This window comes from Netta rufina (genome assembly GCF_964035555.1).
Source record: "Netta rufina genome assembly, chromosome: Z".
NCBI lineage: Eukaryota > Metazoa > Chordata > Aves > Anseriformes > Anatidae > Netta > Netta rufina.
The window spans coordinates 17,501,403-17,519,818 of record NC_140126.1 but is presented as its reverse complement, the minus strand read 5'-3'; the positions used below and the strand labels follow the sequence as shown (position 1 = coordinate 17,519,818).

At 40.5% G+C, this 18,416-nt stretch overlaps 1 protein-coding gene across 2 annotated transcripts in view; it reads right to left on the bottom strand.

Moving 5' to 3' along the window:
* ZSWIM6 (zinc finger SWIM-type containing 6) overlaps positions 1 to 18,416 on the bottom strand; it is a gene marked incomplete at its 3' end in the record, with an annotated part of 112,703 nt that overhangs the window by 40,886 nt on the left and 53,401 nt on the right. For both annotated transcript variants that reach the window (XM_084304907.1, XM_084304908.1), the window contains exons 2-3: positions 9,708 to 10,064; positions 241 to 389 (exon numbers count right to left, since the gene is read on the bottom strand). In XM_084304907.1, the coding sequence (XP_084161033.1) occupies positions 241 to 389; positions 9,708 to 10,064 (506 nt within the window). The remainder of the gene's footprint in view (positions 1 to 240; positions 390 to 9,707; positions 10,065 to 18,416) is intronic.

Sequence of the window (18,416 nt, the reverse complement as noted above, 5' to 3'; positions counted from 1 at the left end):
AGGAAAAGAACACCGAAGGTGCAGATGCCTGGAATGTTACTTCATAGCCTAATCCGATCCCAGAGACACAGGAGATTGTGGTCTGCTGCTGTACAACAGCCCATTATTAACTTGCTACCACATTCTCAAGGCTTTGTATTGTTTTACAACAACAGAACTTGACATGAGACGCTAACAAGTACAAACTGGCCAGAGAAATTGTGGAGAGAAAGAGGGAAAGGTTTAAAATATTTAACACACCTTTGCAAAAAGCAAATTGAGCTGCTTTCCCGATCCATGGTATCCACCCTGGGAGAGGAAGATTTTAACTTGTTCTTGGACCTGTTCCTCATCCAAATGCCAGCAGTTTTCATCATCTATGCTAGCACCTGCTGTTGGGTCAGGAGCACCTGTAAACAGCAAGAAAAGAAATTACGTTCTACATGAAGATGAAAGGTTCATGGGTCCAAGGGAGAGCAGTATTGAAGAGGTTTATGGATTTGTGTTTTGTCCTGTTTTGGATGTCTTGGCTTTAATCTAAGCATTCTTTTTTAAACAGACTTAAATTTCTTCTCAGTAGTCTTATGCACTTAGTGGAAAAGAAATGACAGCCTACAAAATGCTATTTAGGTAAATAATATTTTATATTATAACATTAAAATAAAGATGAGCTTTTTCCTCCCATCTCAGCAGGTATACTTGAATGCTTTTACAAAGAAAATTACACTTTGCATAGTACTTCTACAACTGTGATGTTAAAACCACGCTCCCCAAAACACCTGTGTAATTCCTGTACCTTCTGCAATCTTGCTCAGGTTTAAGTGACTGCTAGTGAGCGCTGCTACTGATGAACACGAGGAAAATCATCACCTCGGTGCCTCTGAACTGTGATGGCTCTGCAAAGCTAAACAAAGAGTAAAGAAAATCCCCAAACAAATCTGTAGTCTTAAAGTACTAGAGGCATTTCCATCATAAGCAAGAGTAACAGCTGAGTAAGACTGGCGCTTCTAGAGAAGCAATTTTACATAGGCAATGTCATCAGTACAGAATCAGTTCAGAGTAACTCCACCTGAATTAGCCTAGTACAAACTGAAGTGACTGGATTTACAGAAGGAAGCACTTTGGTCACAGGTTGCTTGAAATCAAATTTTACAGTTGAGATAAGCGATTTTCCACTCATCTCAAGGCTGACAGAATTAACTAAACCAAGTTCTTCCACCTAGTATATTTCTGAAGAAGTCTACTGCTTCGCTGGGTATTATTTTTTTTTTAAAGGATTCAAACTGAAATGGCTGAAAAGCACTTATCTGGACTGTCAGAGAAACAACTCAAGGTAATGCAAGACCATACCAGATATAAAGTATTTTAAGCACACCCAAGATTCAACTTAACTCAATGTTTTGCTTTTGGGCTTGTCACTACTGTGGAATCTCCATCTCTGTTAGCTTTCGAGAAGATGTTAGAAATTGAATTACATTACACAGTCTATCACCTTTAAATCCCAGTCCATGTTACTGCTGTAGCCAATACTAAAAGAATACTGGAGGAAAGGAAAATTACATGGTCAGAATTGTAAAAGATTGCTTTCAAAGAAGTCCTGAGAACTTGAAAAGTAGACATCGACAGATCTTCAAATGTAGAGGAATTAAACATTGATCCTATTGATTTAAGCCTTCATTTCACATTTGTAGCTGTGCCATGTAGGTGAAGCTTTTCAGCAGTTGCCGCAAATGGTGGAATCTTTATTCAATGAAAACACAACTAGAAGATTTAAAAGGTCAGAGGGATGCCTTGTCTACTAGTTGCTGAGAGAGTCAAAAAAAGTCTTCCAGCTCAGCAACTTCCTAAACGGCCTCCAACTTCAGAACCTACAACTGGGAATGCAGCACTGCTGTCCTTATACACATACACTCAGATTAGTAAGAAATGGTTTCTTTGAAGATATGAAAGAACTCTCCTGCCTTCCACAGGAACCACAAGAGTGTCTCCAAAGATAAGAATCAAGCCCAAGATAATACAAAAAAAAAAACAAGGTATGAGAAACTTCCTCTTCTGTGAGTTCTCCCATCTTTACTGTGTTAGTTTTAAGGAGCTTTCAATCCAGTCAGCTACATAAAACACTTGCTGGTAAGTCTTCAGTTGCAAAGAACAAGATAAAAAGGGAAATCAAGCCACATGAGAATGAGCAGTGCAGCTGTTGCACAGACCCAGGTTTGTAGTATCACCTTGCACATAGCTTAAATATTTCATTGTTCTAAAACACGGAAAAAAAGACCCGTGAAAATGAATTATATGAGAGAACAGATATACAAAATATACTTATATTTATCCCTCACTTCACTGGAATTTTATCTTTAAATAAGCTTGGTATGGCTACTTTTAAATTATATTAAAAATAGCTCAAGATTCCTCAGCTAAGCTTCCCTATTTAGGGAAAAAAAAACAAAATTCCTTCCATAACTGTTTACATTTTATCAAAAGCCGGTCGGTCAGCTTGTGCTGGAAGGTTAAATTTCAGCTCAGCTACCGCAGATTCTTTAACAACAGGGTTCCTTCATAGGAACAAGGGCGCCTGCTGCCCTGGGCCGGTGGCAGTGCCCCTGCCAAGGCCCCTTCTGCCAGCAGGATCTCAAATATACTTTCCCCAGGGGCTCAGCACCACTATACTTACACTAGCATTATTTTCGTGCCAGTGGGCTAAAAGACTGCAATAGCTGAAGATGCCAAGCCAAGGGTCTGAGCTTTAAGATGGTGTTCAGTACAGCACTACAGATGCTTCAGATCCAAAGCTATTTTCCTTACAAGACAGGCTACACTCAGCACGATTAAGATTTTTTTGTCAGGGCGTATAATGAGATTTCAGTGTACGTTTAACTGGCACTGGCCAGGGCTGTAATTCACTGATCCTTCAACACCGCTGGAGCAGTGTTCAGCAGTAGCCACGGACTAAGCAGGCCTGGAGACGTCGCGTCTGGCCAGGCGCGAGGCCCAGGCCCTGTCCCAGCCCAGGCAGCAGCCTCAGCTCCCCTGCCCACGTTGCTCTTGTCCTGAGGTGCACACTTCCATCTCCATGCCTCTCCACCAGGCACCACTCAGGATCGTTGTGTTCACTTATAAGAAGGTGAACGCTCAATAACCAAGCCTTTTTCTTCTCCTGCTCACGCAGGCATTGCTCCTGAGTGACAGACAGGACTTTTTGAACTGCAACTTTCCTTCGGAAGGCATGGGACCAGGCTAGTAGAGGAGGAACTATTTAAACCAGCAGTAGGACTGCAAGAGAGCACTGTCTTAAGAGCTGATAAATGAAGTCCTAACAGTAACCAGCAGGACGGCTCAGGCTCTGAGGGCTCGGTTCAAAGCCGGTGGCTTCTCTCCAGGTGCAGCGTGGCCCTGGGTGGGCACCACGAGGCCTCCATCAAAGGGCAGCCTGGAGCCAGGCGGTCCTGAACGTCGCCTCTGCTACACGGCTTGGTACCAAGAGCAAATCCCTCTCCCCACTTGTAAACTGGGGATAAATATTACTTACATGCTTTAGAGGGGTGTCATGAGGATAAATTAGTTCACATTTGAACTATGAAAGTGAAAAGCACCGTATAATTATACTAAAAATTAAAACCTGTAATTAAACTGTGTCAGTTTATAGACACTCGCATATTAATCTCCCTCCCTCCAACCTCTGGCTTTGTTAACTTCTGTCATGACTGGTCTTTGAAATAGGTTTTATGTCATGTTCTTACTGACAGTTAAATACAACAAATAGAGTATTTATACTCAGTATACAGATACAGACAGACATTTACTCATGTTCTTTTACTAAAATTAAAACAATCATATGATCTTAGCAACCAAAGCAGGAATACTGTGCTCGATTGTTTTTAACACTGAACACCCAAATAAGATTGAAAACAGGGTAAAAACCTATCATATTTACGTCCGCAACAAGCTACATGTTAAGCATAATCATCTTTCAAGTTCTCAGAAGTAGAAGCATTTTAAAAATTTAAACACTTATCATCTACATAGCAATTTTAAGTGCAGTTGCTTTCAAAATGAGCAACCACATTCAAGAATTCGCGTTGTATATGGAAAACAACAGCAGAAACAAAAGTAAGCAGAAGCAAAGCAAGGGACATGAACTAAAATAGGTTAAGCATAGTGAGGAATGGTTTATACTGCAGACTGCTCAGGAGCAGATCAACAGTGAAATTTCATTAGAATAACAGAATTCAGTCTTTAAGGCATGAACTTTCTAAATCTTCAACTGACACTATGCTGAATTACTCAGTTGTAGCCATACTGAATTTTTTGAACTTCACTTTACAAAAGTCTTATGAATTTAAGTATACAAATGAACTGTAGATCAGTTACATTTTATTAAATGTCATCCCATGGCAGCATTCGGAAGAACATAAGAAAAACAATTACAAATAAAAAGCATGGCTTACTGCGTACTACACAAGGACTGAATGGTCCCAGCTAGAGAGCGAGTTTGCTGTATGCTGATTCACAACAGAACAGTAATTGATTTTTATAAACTTAGTATACTCAGGACTATTCTAAACAGTAATTATATAAAACCAAAGATCATAAAATTAATGATTCAAAGATATTAGTAGGCCTTTGATTTCCCCAAATGATTCAAAGTTTATACATAAGTCACTTCATCTGGTCCTTAATTTCAGAACTCTTGGGTGGAATTATAACACCTGCTAAGCAGCACACAGCATCAAAGGAGAACAGCAACTGCTGTGAAGCAGCCAGTGCTAATAACAAAAAAGGTAAAAACAGGACATGCTACGGTAAGCTGGTGAGGAAATTTAGCAACGCCCCCTCTCCCCAACAAATTTAACTTCCAAACCATTTTTTCCCCTTCCATCTGTGCAGCAAAATCTATTAACTTCTCTGCTGACAATATCTAACCTCTCCTGCTAAAATCCTGGTCTCGCAAACATTATATAGCAGTAACTTTCAAAGCCTACGTGTGCATGACAGATAAAAGCTTCCTTACCAGTCTAGACTGCCATGCAGTGTTTTCACTGCATCCCCTTATTTTTACGTCCCACATCTCAAAACAAAAGCTCATGATTTGTTTTCTAAACATGTTCTATTTTAATGCTTAATGGATGTGCAAAAACCTTTCCTAAACATACAAATTCCATAAAGTATGTTTTCACATTGTTTTGTCGCTATCAATCCTTCATTTCGTTTTACATTGTACTGCCTATTCACATCTGCTTGGGTTTCTGAGATTTGTTTAGTTTTCATTAGTCTTGTTGTTACTTCCTTCCCAAATCTGGATCACAGGCAACTCTAATGCTAAGCACTGGGGCACTTTACATTTATCCTTCCTGGAAAGAAAACTGCCAGCTATTTCCTACATTCCTCTCCTACATTTAGGTTCTCAATTTTGCTAGTTTAAGCAGGACCATATGAAAGATTCCCTCTTTTAAAAACACAGATTTATCTTTGTTAAATGTTAATCAGTTCCCTTTTCACTTTAAGGAACTGTAGTGGACTGGCAATGCACTGTATTCTATTACTCAACCCTACCCTACTATTCCCCACTAAAAGACAAGCATCAATTAAATACTCAACGTTTAGATTAACACATTCCCTTGTATCTCTAGATTGCCTGTTGACACTTACAATACAGGAACAGCACTAGATATTCTGAAATTTTCAGGCAATGGGATTTTTTTTTCTTTTTAAATCAAATCTTTTTCTGATAAGATGCTGCCTTCCTGAATGCCTCCACTGCATCTCCTAGTACATGTTACAGATCAATCTTTGCAGGGGGTGTATACATAGATCTGCCTGGACAAATACAGAAGTTAGTACCCAGGGACTGCTGCTCCCAGTTCCTCAACATTAAATTTGAGTTCATCTGCATGTAGCTTTATGTAAACGAGTGACTTGTCCTCTGTATCTAATTAGAGAACGGGAAAAAGTCTGGAGAAATACACATAGGTCCTTTAAGAAGAGACACTAAACACAAAAGGTATAATATAACTTAAATGAAAAAATGAAATTGTTTTGTTAGGCTGTCCTTATACCAGTAAGAGACCTTTTCCCACTATGCACATAATTACAAATCAATTCTAATGTGATATTAATATGTAAACTGATCCTCCCCTCCCCCCCCCCCCCCCTTAAATCCTGCAGTTACTTTCCTATTTCCACTCAAAATCTCAGGGACATAGTTTGATCTTGCAACCACTCTATATTTAAGTGAAGGTTACACACCTAGGAAAAGCCAGGTACAAGCTGACAAACCTGGTTGATAATCCATTGTCCTGACTATTTGTACAGCCTTACACACCTGCCAGATTCCTCTGCTATGAAGTACAAAAAAATAAGAGGAAAAGCCTCAGCTAAGTAGGATGGAAATCTACACCCAACTTGCAGAGTCAGCATCCCCGGCTGGACGTAACATGCAGCTACCCGTTACGAAGCACAGACTTTCGGGTATTGGTATAAGCACCTACAGTCGTCCTCAGTACACCTGACTAAGACTCTGAACACCTCCATGTTTGGGATCAGGAACCTGTACAGCTGTAGCAGTGTCACAAGTGAAAATCAGATACAACAGATCTTCTCAATTGTAAGAAGTGCTTTTGTGCCCTGAAAAGATGTAAAACCCTCTTGTAGCATAACTACTACTAAGTGAAAATTAGCATAGCAAACAGAGGATATGATTCCCACTAATTCATTCAGCTTTCCTGAATTTAGTGAAGAGACCACATATTCCCATGCTTCCTTCCAGGAGCATCCCTTGATTTCTTCCTGGGGTGAGGCTCAGAAAGTCAGAAAGAAAGACGGGGTATCTATCTCAATCACTTGTATCAGATCTCAGAGGGATTTCTCATTTCACAACCTGTATCAGCAGTGTAATTCACTTCACTAGTTAACCCCAGAAGTGGCTGAAAGCAGTCATCAAATGCTGCACAAGACAGAATTTTGAACAAATGAATAAATACCCAATTCACCTTGTGTGCAAGGAAAGTACTGCACAGTTATTCCATCTCCCCAGCCAGCTCATAAGCAAGTCAACAAAAATGTTGCGGTCAGAGCTCTTCAAAGCCATGGATCTTTCTTATAAAACAATAAATGGTAGTCAACAGAGCTGATTTCTTTTGCCTATTGCTGGAAATACAAAAAACAGAACTAGTGAAGCCACCAGGAGAGGAAAAAAAAACTGGATAAAGTAACCCTGAAATAAGATTCCTCTAGGTAACACTGAAGAATACCTCACCACACAACTACAGAATCAGGACTTTCCTTTTTTTAAAGCTGTTTCTGGTGTTTCTCTGTGTGTCAGGTCTCTTCTTAATTTCATAAGCAAGTTTTTGTAAGTTTTTCCTCTGACTTACCTGTGCCTCCAAGCAGTGTTCAATGTAATTCCACTTCAAACAATATTTTAGTGAGCTTAAACTGTTCAAAGCAAGCGAGGTATACAGGACAGTTTTATGTTACAAATTGAACATCTGCAGCACAGGAGATCTGAGAGAGTGAATGGTGATCTTACGTTCATCGACCTATGTTATTAAAACCAGCCCATTTCTTTTGATAACTTTTTTTGGTTTTAAGGATTTAAAGATCAAAATAACAGAATTATAGTTATGTATCCAGGAAGAATCCTCACTTGCTATATGGAAGTTACTTTTTCCTTGAAAGAATCCTGTATTTTTTTAAATAGTAAACAAAAACCAGCCAACCAAACAAAACCCAACATCAAATCAGACTACTGTTTTATGGGAGTCTGGAAGGAAGAGCAGGAGGCTAGAGATCCTCTTTTGAAAGCCAGCTTTCTTTGGTAATGGCAGTTTCCTTTCTTATGCTATCTGGATTTTCTACTTTAGTTTTAGTATTTTGTTAAGAAACCCCAATAGTCAATAAAGACAAACTGCAATCTCATTTGCTGGGAAGACAGCAACACACATACAAGACAAACATTTTAGTTCAATGGGCATTTTTAAAATACCCTACTGAAACTTATTGTGATTTTTATTTTTGTAATTCTTTTTGCTACTTGGGCTGTGACAAATATTAAATATTTCTCTAAAAATAAAAACTGAGTGACGAGATATTCTGACAATAAGGAAATAGGTGACAAAGATCAGCACACTTGTGATTAGAATAATTACAAAGTTGATCAAACTTAAGCACTCCCTGCAACATCCTTTCTGTTGTTTCTCATCTTATATTAGTCATTGCATAGCTAATATAGCCATATATAGCTGTCATCTGTCCTTCCTTTCCCACCCCTCCCTTCCCCTTTTTCTAATCACCCTTGACTGTTTTAGTCTTCCCTGCATCACTCACATACACACCATAATTCTTCCTTCCTTTCCTTTAATTCCCTATGTTCAGGCTATTACCAGCTCTTATGCTATGCATGTCTTCAGCTTACAACATCGGAAAACCCTCCCCTATTGCTTAATGCCCTGCATTTGCTTTAGCTTCCCTTTCTTTCCACTGGCACCAGGCAGCCCTGCCAGCCAGATTCTCATTCTGCTCCACAACAGCTAGAAGCATAGTCTGGCCTCTGGCCACATCCAAATACCCCATATCCAAAAAAAAAGAACACTACTCCTGAAACTCATCTTCTTGCAGCACTGCCTGCTTGGGCTTGTGAGGGTCGCTGGACCCTAAGGAAAAGGGCTAGACTGTAGGTGAGCCCCGTTATCAGAACGACTCATTTCTTTTGTTCTACCTAGACTGAATATAGAGAAGAAGCGCCACACATTTGCTAACGTTAAGGCAGCCTGGCTGTGTTTCTACTGCAAATTCTTTGCAAGAGCACTGTTTCCTCTTAAATATCTAAAAGTACTGTTCCTGTCAATGAAAAACAAACAAACAAAAAAAACAGATGTATTTAGATAACTTATTCTTCCCCTCCAAATTTCACTTTGGCTTACAGCACTGCTCATGTTGGAGTTTTTTATCAGGTGACCTTACAGGAACACGGGACTGTAAACTAGCTGGGTCAACTCAAACCCACAGTCACTCACTTTTACTTTACTGGGGTCCATACAAGCATCACCTCAGAAGCCCCAAGTCACATCCAACGCCCCTATAAAAAATTAAGATGTTCAGCACAAGAAACTGAAAGCCCTTAAAAGTATGTGCAACAGGAAGAGCAGAAAAGGTAGAGAGACCTTTGCTGGTTCTGTGGGCTGCTGCAACAGTAACCAGAAAAGTGCACTGAAATACAAGACGTGTATTTCTCCTAACTTCATATAAAAACTGATTCCCAAAGGATAATAAAAGCATATTTAATGTTTGAAACAGACCAATAACACCTCCTTGCTTGCATACTTTGCCACTAAAACAAAATTACACAACAAAAACCTAAAAAGATTAATTTAAGAACAGAGTAGCAAAAAGATGCAGTCTGTAGGTTGGTCGTTTGAGCAGTGTGGCTATATAAAGAAGAGCACTGACATTGTTCAGAGCAGAAAAATACAAGTGTGAAGTAGATCAGGCCATGTTATTAACAGCATTGGAGACATCAAGCTCATTGCTTATGAATTCTTCTCTTTTCCACTAACTTTTACTTTCTAAACATCTTGAAGTGAATCTTCAGCAACAGAAGTCTCTTTTGTAAACATTATAGAATTGCACTCAGGCTGGAATGAACCTCAGGAGGTCATACTCCTGAATGCCACAGAAATGTTCAAAACCAAGGAGGAAATAAGACAAAAGGAAGAACAAGCATCAAAACTTACCATGGACTTGATTGATTTCTGAATTCTGAGAAAGAATTTCATCTGCTAATTTTTGAGCAGTTGGCAAAACTTCTGTGTGGTGCACTGTGATCAAATACTGTACAAATTTTTGTAGTTGGTCTCTGTTCATTTGAAAGAGTGTCTCTGAAATGGGAAGATGCAGTTTGACCTGATCTGGCTTGCGGATCCGGTATAAAGAGAGTGCCACAACGTGGGCACAGTAAAAGATGTCCTTGTTTCCACAGCTGCAGGTCACTGAGGTAATCTTGCAACGATCAAAGCTGATAGCTACATTGCAAACAGTTTCTGGCTCCGATTGCATTGCAGGCTCTGTCACTGTGCCACTCAAGTGGAAACCTGTGTGGGAAAAGAGAAAGCGCTTAAGTTATCGAGAAAAATACTATAAACTCATTATCAATTACATTTAACTAAATACTCAGCACAGTCATTATCTATTTCTTAGAAATTATGCATCTTAAAGAACCTGACTTTAATTACAAATATGATGAACTCTTTCATTTGTACATACCCTTTTCATTTCCAACAAAATATAAGGGAGGTAAAAACCCAGTTTACAAGCCCTCTTTGCCGCTCTATCACAATGTTCATAAAAGCTTGACAGTAAGAAAAACATTTATTTGGTAACCAATAGCTGTGAAACTCCCAGTAGCTCAGCAAGTTGGCAGCAATTTTCCAAACCCTACACCAGGGAGATTGCACCTACCAGCAAATTTAACCATTCTCTCAATAAGCAAGAGGGAAGTAGTGCACTCTAGTGGCACGAACCCTAGTCCTAATCTCCGCTCTGACACAGTTCATTTACACAAGTCACTTAACCTCTTTGCTTTCAACTCTCCCACCTCTAAGGTGATGCTAAAGCTCACTTTCATACAAAGGATGCAGCAAGGCAGCTGCGGCTGCATAGCTTCTTGTAGATAGAAACTGCTGCAGTTACCGACACACAGGAAATCAGATTTACAGCACTGAATGAGGTGCACAAGCACCACAACACGAGTCTGCATTATGAGTCTGTTTTCCAGTCAGCACGATAAAGCACAATGCAAAAGAGCAAGGCTTTCTTATATTCTAAGCCATGGTCTGTGACAATCAAGATGCTCATTTCAGCAAAGACGCCAGTGCTTGACAAAGAACACATCTGAACCAATGCCTCAAACACTGTCCTCTGGAGATCAGACCCAAATCCACCTCTGTTTTTCCAGGATGAAGACTCAGGCCTTGCTCTTAATACTGTCTCACTGATCAGCAGAACTTGGGTGTTTCTTTTGGATTTTAGATAAGCATGACACTGATCTTGACTTATGCATTAACCCAGAGGCACGGATGCACAGAAATACAACCACATTTCATATGCTGGATCAGTATTAAACTCGAACAGCGTGCATACAAAATCTGGAACAAGCACTCTAAGTGTTATACATTAACTATTTATAATGGAATTAATATAAAACCACACCACTTAAAGTCCAAAATTAATTTAGGATTGTGAAACAAAAGAGTTGCATGAAGCAGTATGACAAAAAACATGTGAAAAAAGAAACACATACATTGCTATAGTCCAAATCTCCAACTGTTTTGAAAAAAAAAAGAAAAAAGAAAAGAAAAAAAACCTCTTCAAGTTAGAGGAAATGAGGAGGAAAATCTCTCATTTTTTCCATTTGTTTATGCTGTATATTTCAGAGCAGGTTCTGCAGTCAGCATCACTGTTTGGATTACATTTGGCTGCAGCACTCGTACCCTACCCTGAAGGAGGTCATCTGCACACACTAACCTAGACTTTGTGCGAGGATGTTTACTGGTTTAAGTGGTTAGAGTTGAAACTGAAGAGGCGGTATACTGTAAATACAGAGGGGAAGGGGAGGGAGGCTGAACAAGCCTGAGCATTTCGTTGTGTTGCTCTTGGCTCCCCTCAACACTTGCACAGAGAAGGGGAGTGGAGCTGCCCCTCAACTCGTGAGCTCCTCCCTCTTCCCTTTTGTTGTTAAGTAGTTGTGACTTGCTCCTGTAAGTGTCTCAGGGGAAAAAAAAAAAATAAAATAAAAAAGAGACTTTAAACTTAGCCAGCTCTGTTTATATTTCAGATTAATTCCCAGTATATGAAAGATGGATTAGTGGTCTCAAAGAAATTGAATGGGTGACTTTTCTTTTGAATATCAGTTTCCTGTGACATACACATAAAACTATTTCTCATCTATGATCCGAGGAAAAGCCTAACACTTGAACACAGAAGAGGCTCAATCCCCTCCTTCCTACTCTCAATAAGCAGCTGAACTATTAATTCCTATAGAAAAAATTTTGTTGGTTCTTTTTCTACAAAGACAAACAGAAGACATGCCCAACCAGCCACTCCAGTAGTATTACCAGTTTTAATTTTTCACCCTGTAATTAAAGCACCGAAAAGGTTAAAATTCCCCTGGGATGTCCAGACATAGAGTCAACAGCAGAACTGCCTCCAAGCCCCTACTCATGCGCAGACACACACTGCTCCCTGCTCTCCCTCCACACAGGTATTTTGAGAATTCACTTTACAAGCAGCAACATTTATAAACAGAGATCCTGGTCTAAACAATGACGGCACTGACACAGCTGAGTTACCTAACCCTCCCTTCTTATGTTACCAGGATTTAACCAGAAAGATCAACCTGCCCTTGCAGCCCCAAATGCAGCAGCTCTGCATGAACCGTGTGGCAATGATGCACCATGCCTGGCAATTACTAAGCATGATTTTTCTTTTCTTTAAATACTCTGAAAAAAGGAAATTGTTGTTAGTAAAATATGACCTTTAAAAGGGTTTCAATGTGCCAGAAAAGACAGTTCAGGAAATTTCACCTCTAAAGCCCTAGTAGGGCTGCTGTAATTGAACAGGGAGGGCTGTTCCCCTCCTGCAGACATAGCCTTTATCTCTTTTTAACATAACCATCTAACAATCTCCAGACAAAGTATCAAAAGTTTTTAGCAGGTAGAAAACTGACTCATGGTGCTCTGCTAAAAAGCTTTTGTCAGCAGCAATGTCCAGGCTGCCAAGAAGAGAGATGTGAAGTGCTCCTTGAGGAAGGCAGAGGGAATCTGTGCTGGGACTGGAAGGTACTGACATTTCACTGACAGATCCAAAGCAGCACAAAGTCTCTTCTGCTAAAAGCTGCAACCCCTCGCTCCAACAGGCATTCCTCTACAAAGAGAAAATTCCTCTCTTAATCAAATTCACAAACCTTTGCTGGAAACATTTATCCATTCCACAGAGGGGGGGAAAAAGTGCCAAGAACCCCAGCGTTTCACCTTGAAAACAGATCGCTCATTCATTATTACCTAGAGACAACAGAAGAGTTGCAGGCAGAAGAGGGTGTGCTCACTAAAGAAGCTATTTATAGAGCACGCATGTTTCACCTTTTCCCTTCAGCTGCTGCACTTCGAGATGTTTTAATGTTTTCAAAACAGCACGTGGCCCGTAATTCAAGCTCTACTGATATTTTCAATATGCAGAGGCTTTGCATTCCGGAAAAAAATGTGTTTAGAAAGCCGATGAGAGCATTAAGACAACGTACCAAAAGAAGCTCGTTCGCAAAGGAATTTTGCTTCTGTTGAACGCTCACCACAAAGACGATTTAGCAGCCAAAAAATAATGCTTTCAGCTGCCATACTTTTGGAAGGGGACGGTGCCAAAGTGCCATCAGGATGAAAACACGAAGTTGCTGAATTTTACGAAGTAATTTTTGCCAAAATCTGCTTGACAGTGCCCCATCTATTAACTAAAAACAGTCTGGGACTGTGGAACTGTCTGATAAATGAAAATTCACTATGCAGTAGCAAGACCATACGTACAAACTCTCCAGATGTCCTTCTGAGGTTTGTCATGGAAAATAAATACTTTACAACAAAACAAAGGAAACTTCAAAATGTAAGAAAATAAAGAGGAGAAACGGCACGTGTAGACGCAGCAGCAGGTTGCCGTTCAGTTTCTCAAGTCAAAAGCAGATTTTGAAACAGCAAGTTCCACTTTTCTAACAGGATAAGCAGCACATCTACTGCACTAAATAAGCAACACCAATGAGCAACAATATATCCAACTCCAAAGATGTGTTCTCAAGATAACAAGACAAGCAAAAACTACCAGAACATCAAGCTATGGACCTGGATCCATTTGTGATTCAATCAACAATACAACAAGCCATTATAAAGTGAACTTTATTTGAAAAAATATTTTGAATAAAACTAAAAAAAACTTTTTGGCTGACGTTTCATAAATGCTAATAACATGAAATCAAAACAAGCACATTGACAGATTTAAATATAGACTGTTCTTATTTATGCACAATAATAGTACTTTAACAAAATTTCTAAGAAAAAAAATGAAATCTGCATTGCCTACATTAAAAATATATCATCATTATCAAGAATTCTATCAATTAAAAAAAAAGACAACACTAAGTTCACACTTACAGTAGAAAACTTAGCCTGAAACGCAAACATGCGTCACCAGTGGTACTTTTTATCCTTTACAGAAAATACAAAAACGTCAGAACAGGAAAATTTCCCACATCCTGAAAAAGTGACTTTGAGTAGCTCGCTGTCACATACTTTTTGATAACACCATATACAACTTATCCAGTGTTCATACAGTACCTTAAAATTAGGAAACATGCTATTACCTCTATTTGGAAGTTAGAAGTGTTCCTAACATTGTTCCATTAACCCTGTTTTCCAGCAGTTTACAAGTACCATCTACACACACTTATTCTGTAAATCCCAGGAGCTGTTCCAAGCTCAGAGAAGACCAAGAGTTGAGGCAGCTTATAGAGCAAAGGAGAGGAAGACCTTGTTCAGAGAGCTCGGGGGTCTTTCAACAAGCCAGACCTACGCAGACAGGTAACCGAATCATGCCCTCTAACAGCTGTTTAAAGGAACCTGCAGGCCTGCCAGCTAGGACTTATTCAGACTACTATACTACTTGGCATACATAAGCACCGTGTACAGTGAAAAACACTTCTGCTTCATCTTGCCTACCAAACAGCAATAAGAAATGGTTGTGGGAAGTAGTTTCCAGCTGTGCCCGTTAGCTATTTTTTTCACAACTTAGATCAGTGGTTGCATTTTTTTTTCCCCAAGACAACCAAAAGTCTAAACTACATTTACCTCATTCAGATTTTGCCTTTAAGAAGTGGTATTCCTCTAAGACAGCAAAGTAGCATCCTATGTTCAGTTCTGTATGGACTTTGGACCACTCTAAAAACAGATCAACAATACACTGTGAAATTATTTTGAAGTCAAAACTGTGTGTGCCAACACTCAGCCCAGACGTAGCGATAGCAGCCCACTTACAAACCAGAGAAACACCAATTTCAAATGGAAAATGCCTTCTTGTAATAACCTTAAATATGCGGGTGCAGAAGTAATGAGGAGCGCAAAAAAAAAGGATTAATTAACATGGGCAGTGCCTAAGATGATCTAGGGAGGTAATGGATGTACAGGGCATAGAGTAACTTACATGTGGGGAGCGCTGCTAGAACAAATCTGACTTTACCACTGCACTTTGACTTTAGCACCAGCCACAAACACCTGCCCGGACCCAGTGACTTGTGTTGATGAAGACATCAGCCAGGATTTGATATTCCGGGGCTTTTGCAGGCGCGGGGGGGCGCAGGTCGCGGCGCACGGCCCCACGCACCCGCCGCGCTGACAGCCCCAGCGCCCGCGACTGCTGGCGCGCCTCCAAGGCCGCGTGTGCTGTGCCGCTGCCAGCCTGATTTATTCCTCCCGAGGCTGCAAACGCACCAGCCTTATTTAAAGGCAGCCTTCCTCCGGGACTTCCTTCAGGAGCCCCAGCCTGGAGTTGCACATCTTCGCTGCTCACACGCCAGCGCTTGATGCTGCGGCCCGAGAGGGGTGACCCACAGCTGCGGATGGGGTGGGATGGGATGGGATGTGTACATCCAGACTGCTCCTACCTAAGGGAAGGGAAAGGCTGTTCACACAGCAAAAAGCCTTCCCCAGCCCAGCAGCCTTATCAGCCCTGTTTTAAGACTGACAGTGACTGCAGCAGCTCCTGCTGCCTGGAGCTGGAGGCAAGGAACCAAACCAAGCCTGCTCCCCATCAGCACAGCCTCAAGGGTCCTCTGAAGTTCCACCACCAAATTCCCATGGCTTGTAACTTCCATCCTACCCCACACGAACCACACAACCAGGCTCTCACCAGCTCAGGTCACATCTCTGCAAACCCAGACAGCCACCTGCACCCCAACCCATCTGACACGTATACAGTCAGCCCCAGTTTGCAGCATTACCTTTGCAGCCAAAGGAAAAGCAGCGAAGTCTTGGTGTAAATAAGAAATACCTTTAAAAAAAAAAAAAAAAAGCACAAAACCAAACAAAAACAACAATAAAATTTCTCCTTCTGGACAGCGATAACACATAAGTCTGCCTCTAGCACAGTGATGCTCAGATTATCATCTAGGACGATACGGCAAGCAACGCTTATTGCCCACAGAGCAGCATCCGAGCAGAAGCAATCAAGTCTCTTCAATTAAAGGTTGAATACAGCACAGAGCAACCTCTGTAACTGTGAACGCTGACGGATGCCTCTTAGGTAAAGAAGGCAGTCAATGGCTGCAGGCCACTCCAGCAGGTATACAATACAAGTTTTGTGTTTTGTTTTTTAAAAAAAGCAGTATCTGTTTAAAACAAACTTTGATCCTCTTTCCTAAGAGTTTAACAGATCCTCTCCCAGTACACCATACCTTAAAAGCAAACAAAACTTAAAAAAAAAAAAAAAAAAAAAAAAAAAAAGCTCTGCATAACCCTGGAAAAGCTGCAGCTGATGGGTACAAAAGTACTGTTTGCTGTGAGACACCAGCAGACAGGAGATTAATTTATATACCCGAAAATTCTTCCCGATATTATATCCCACAGAGATCATGTGATGGTTATTAACAAATTAAGAATGCCAAAGAAATCATACGCTTCATAGAATGTGTGCAAATTAACATTTTATGATTTATGATGCATGGAATATGGTAAACTTCTGAGGGAGAAGTAATTGTTTATCTGAGCTGAGGGAAACTGGCTGGAACCATAACACAATAGCTTGCTGCAGTGAAAATGTGAAGTGGGAGTCATCAAACTAGACTGGCACTAAAGAAAAACTGGAAGTAAATTCAAATGAAGGGTAAGGAGAAAAAAAAATAGGTAATTAAAATGTAAGAAAGTTGCTAGAGACGGAGCTACACTAACATAATTGTGCTTTTAGCTCATCACGCTGTCCAGATACTCCTGCTAGTGTACACTAAGATGTTTATAGGTTGTCATGGAATATAAATGTAGGCAAACAGCAGGCCCAGGTTTACACTCAGCCATAACAAAAGCTAGAAACAAAAGGTTAGGATAAACTAGTTATCTACAGTTACATTTTGAGAAACAAACCTTCACTCTGTTTCACTACAAAGATACCAAGTTTGGGGGAAACAAAGGAAACCAGGACAATGCAGGTGAACATCTCAGGCCCTTTTTTTGTTTGCCTCTTTTTTTCTTTTTTCTTTTTTTTTTTTTTTTTTCTTTAAGGGAACAGATTGAGACAGCAGGATGTGCAAACAGTCTGGAAGGATCCACATCCCGGGAACATGCTCTGGGAACCCAAGAACAAGGACTGATTACTACCAGTCTTCAGAGGATCAGCAGGAAGACATTCGTTGCTAGCTTTTGGGGGGGGGGAATTCGCTCCTCTGCGGCGGGCAGAAGCTGGCATCCCTCCTGCAGGAAGCAGGCAGCTGAGATTCATCTCCCAACCCCGGCTATCACCCGAGGTGATGCTGCTTCAGCGCTTGCTGCTACTTGGTTTTCACATCACGGCATTCATGGGGAGAAATTATGCTTATGTGCTACAGCACAAGTATAAATATGGCAAATGGGAAAGCGACTGCAAATGAGGAAAAGTAACAAAACCAAACAAAGTTGAGATTAAACCTCTTGCTTTCATTAAAATATCCTTACAGCAACACAGCAAGGAATAGGCTGCTCTTACATTCGTGAAAGTAAATATTTAGAGAGCATCAGTTGTTTTAAGCAACTCAGAAGATCACTTGCTTGTCAAACAGATACAATACGGACATTTTTTAAAGTTGCTATTTACATTATTATTGCTAAGAGGAGAAATTTTCCACATAACATGCCTGCAATTTAAGGCTTACTCTCAACTAAGAATCTTCTGTCTCCACTGAAAGGAAATAAGAGAAATTAGATCACCTCAAACTGAAGAAAACGTCCAGCAAGATCTGCTTGATTTGAAGGGAAAGGAAAGAGGGGAAGCACCCAGCTCGAAATGAGATTTTTGTTTTGAAAATTCCCTCTGGCAGTCCAACATCATCTCTGCTCTCCTCACGTTGAATGGACTCGATGCATGCACTTTCATATTCACAGGGCCTCTGCATGGCTTTTACGAAATGAGCATGATTAACAGCGCTAAGTCCCACAGCGGATAAGATCGAGTGGCTGAGCCCAGGCTAAAGAAGCCCCAAAACCTAAACTGAAGAGCAATTGTCTACATTGCTTTTCAAAGGCAAACTGGGTTGAACTCATGCATTGCCACAGACCAGCACAGAGTTTCATCAGAATAGATAGGTGAATGCAAGAAAAAAGAGCCTTTAAAACTACGTCCTGCTTGACTCGTAACACTGCTTTATCATCAGGAAAAACTGCTTTCTC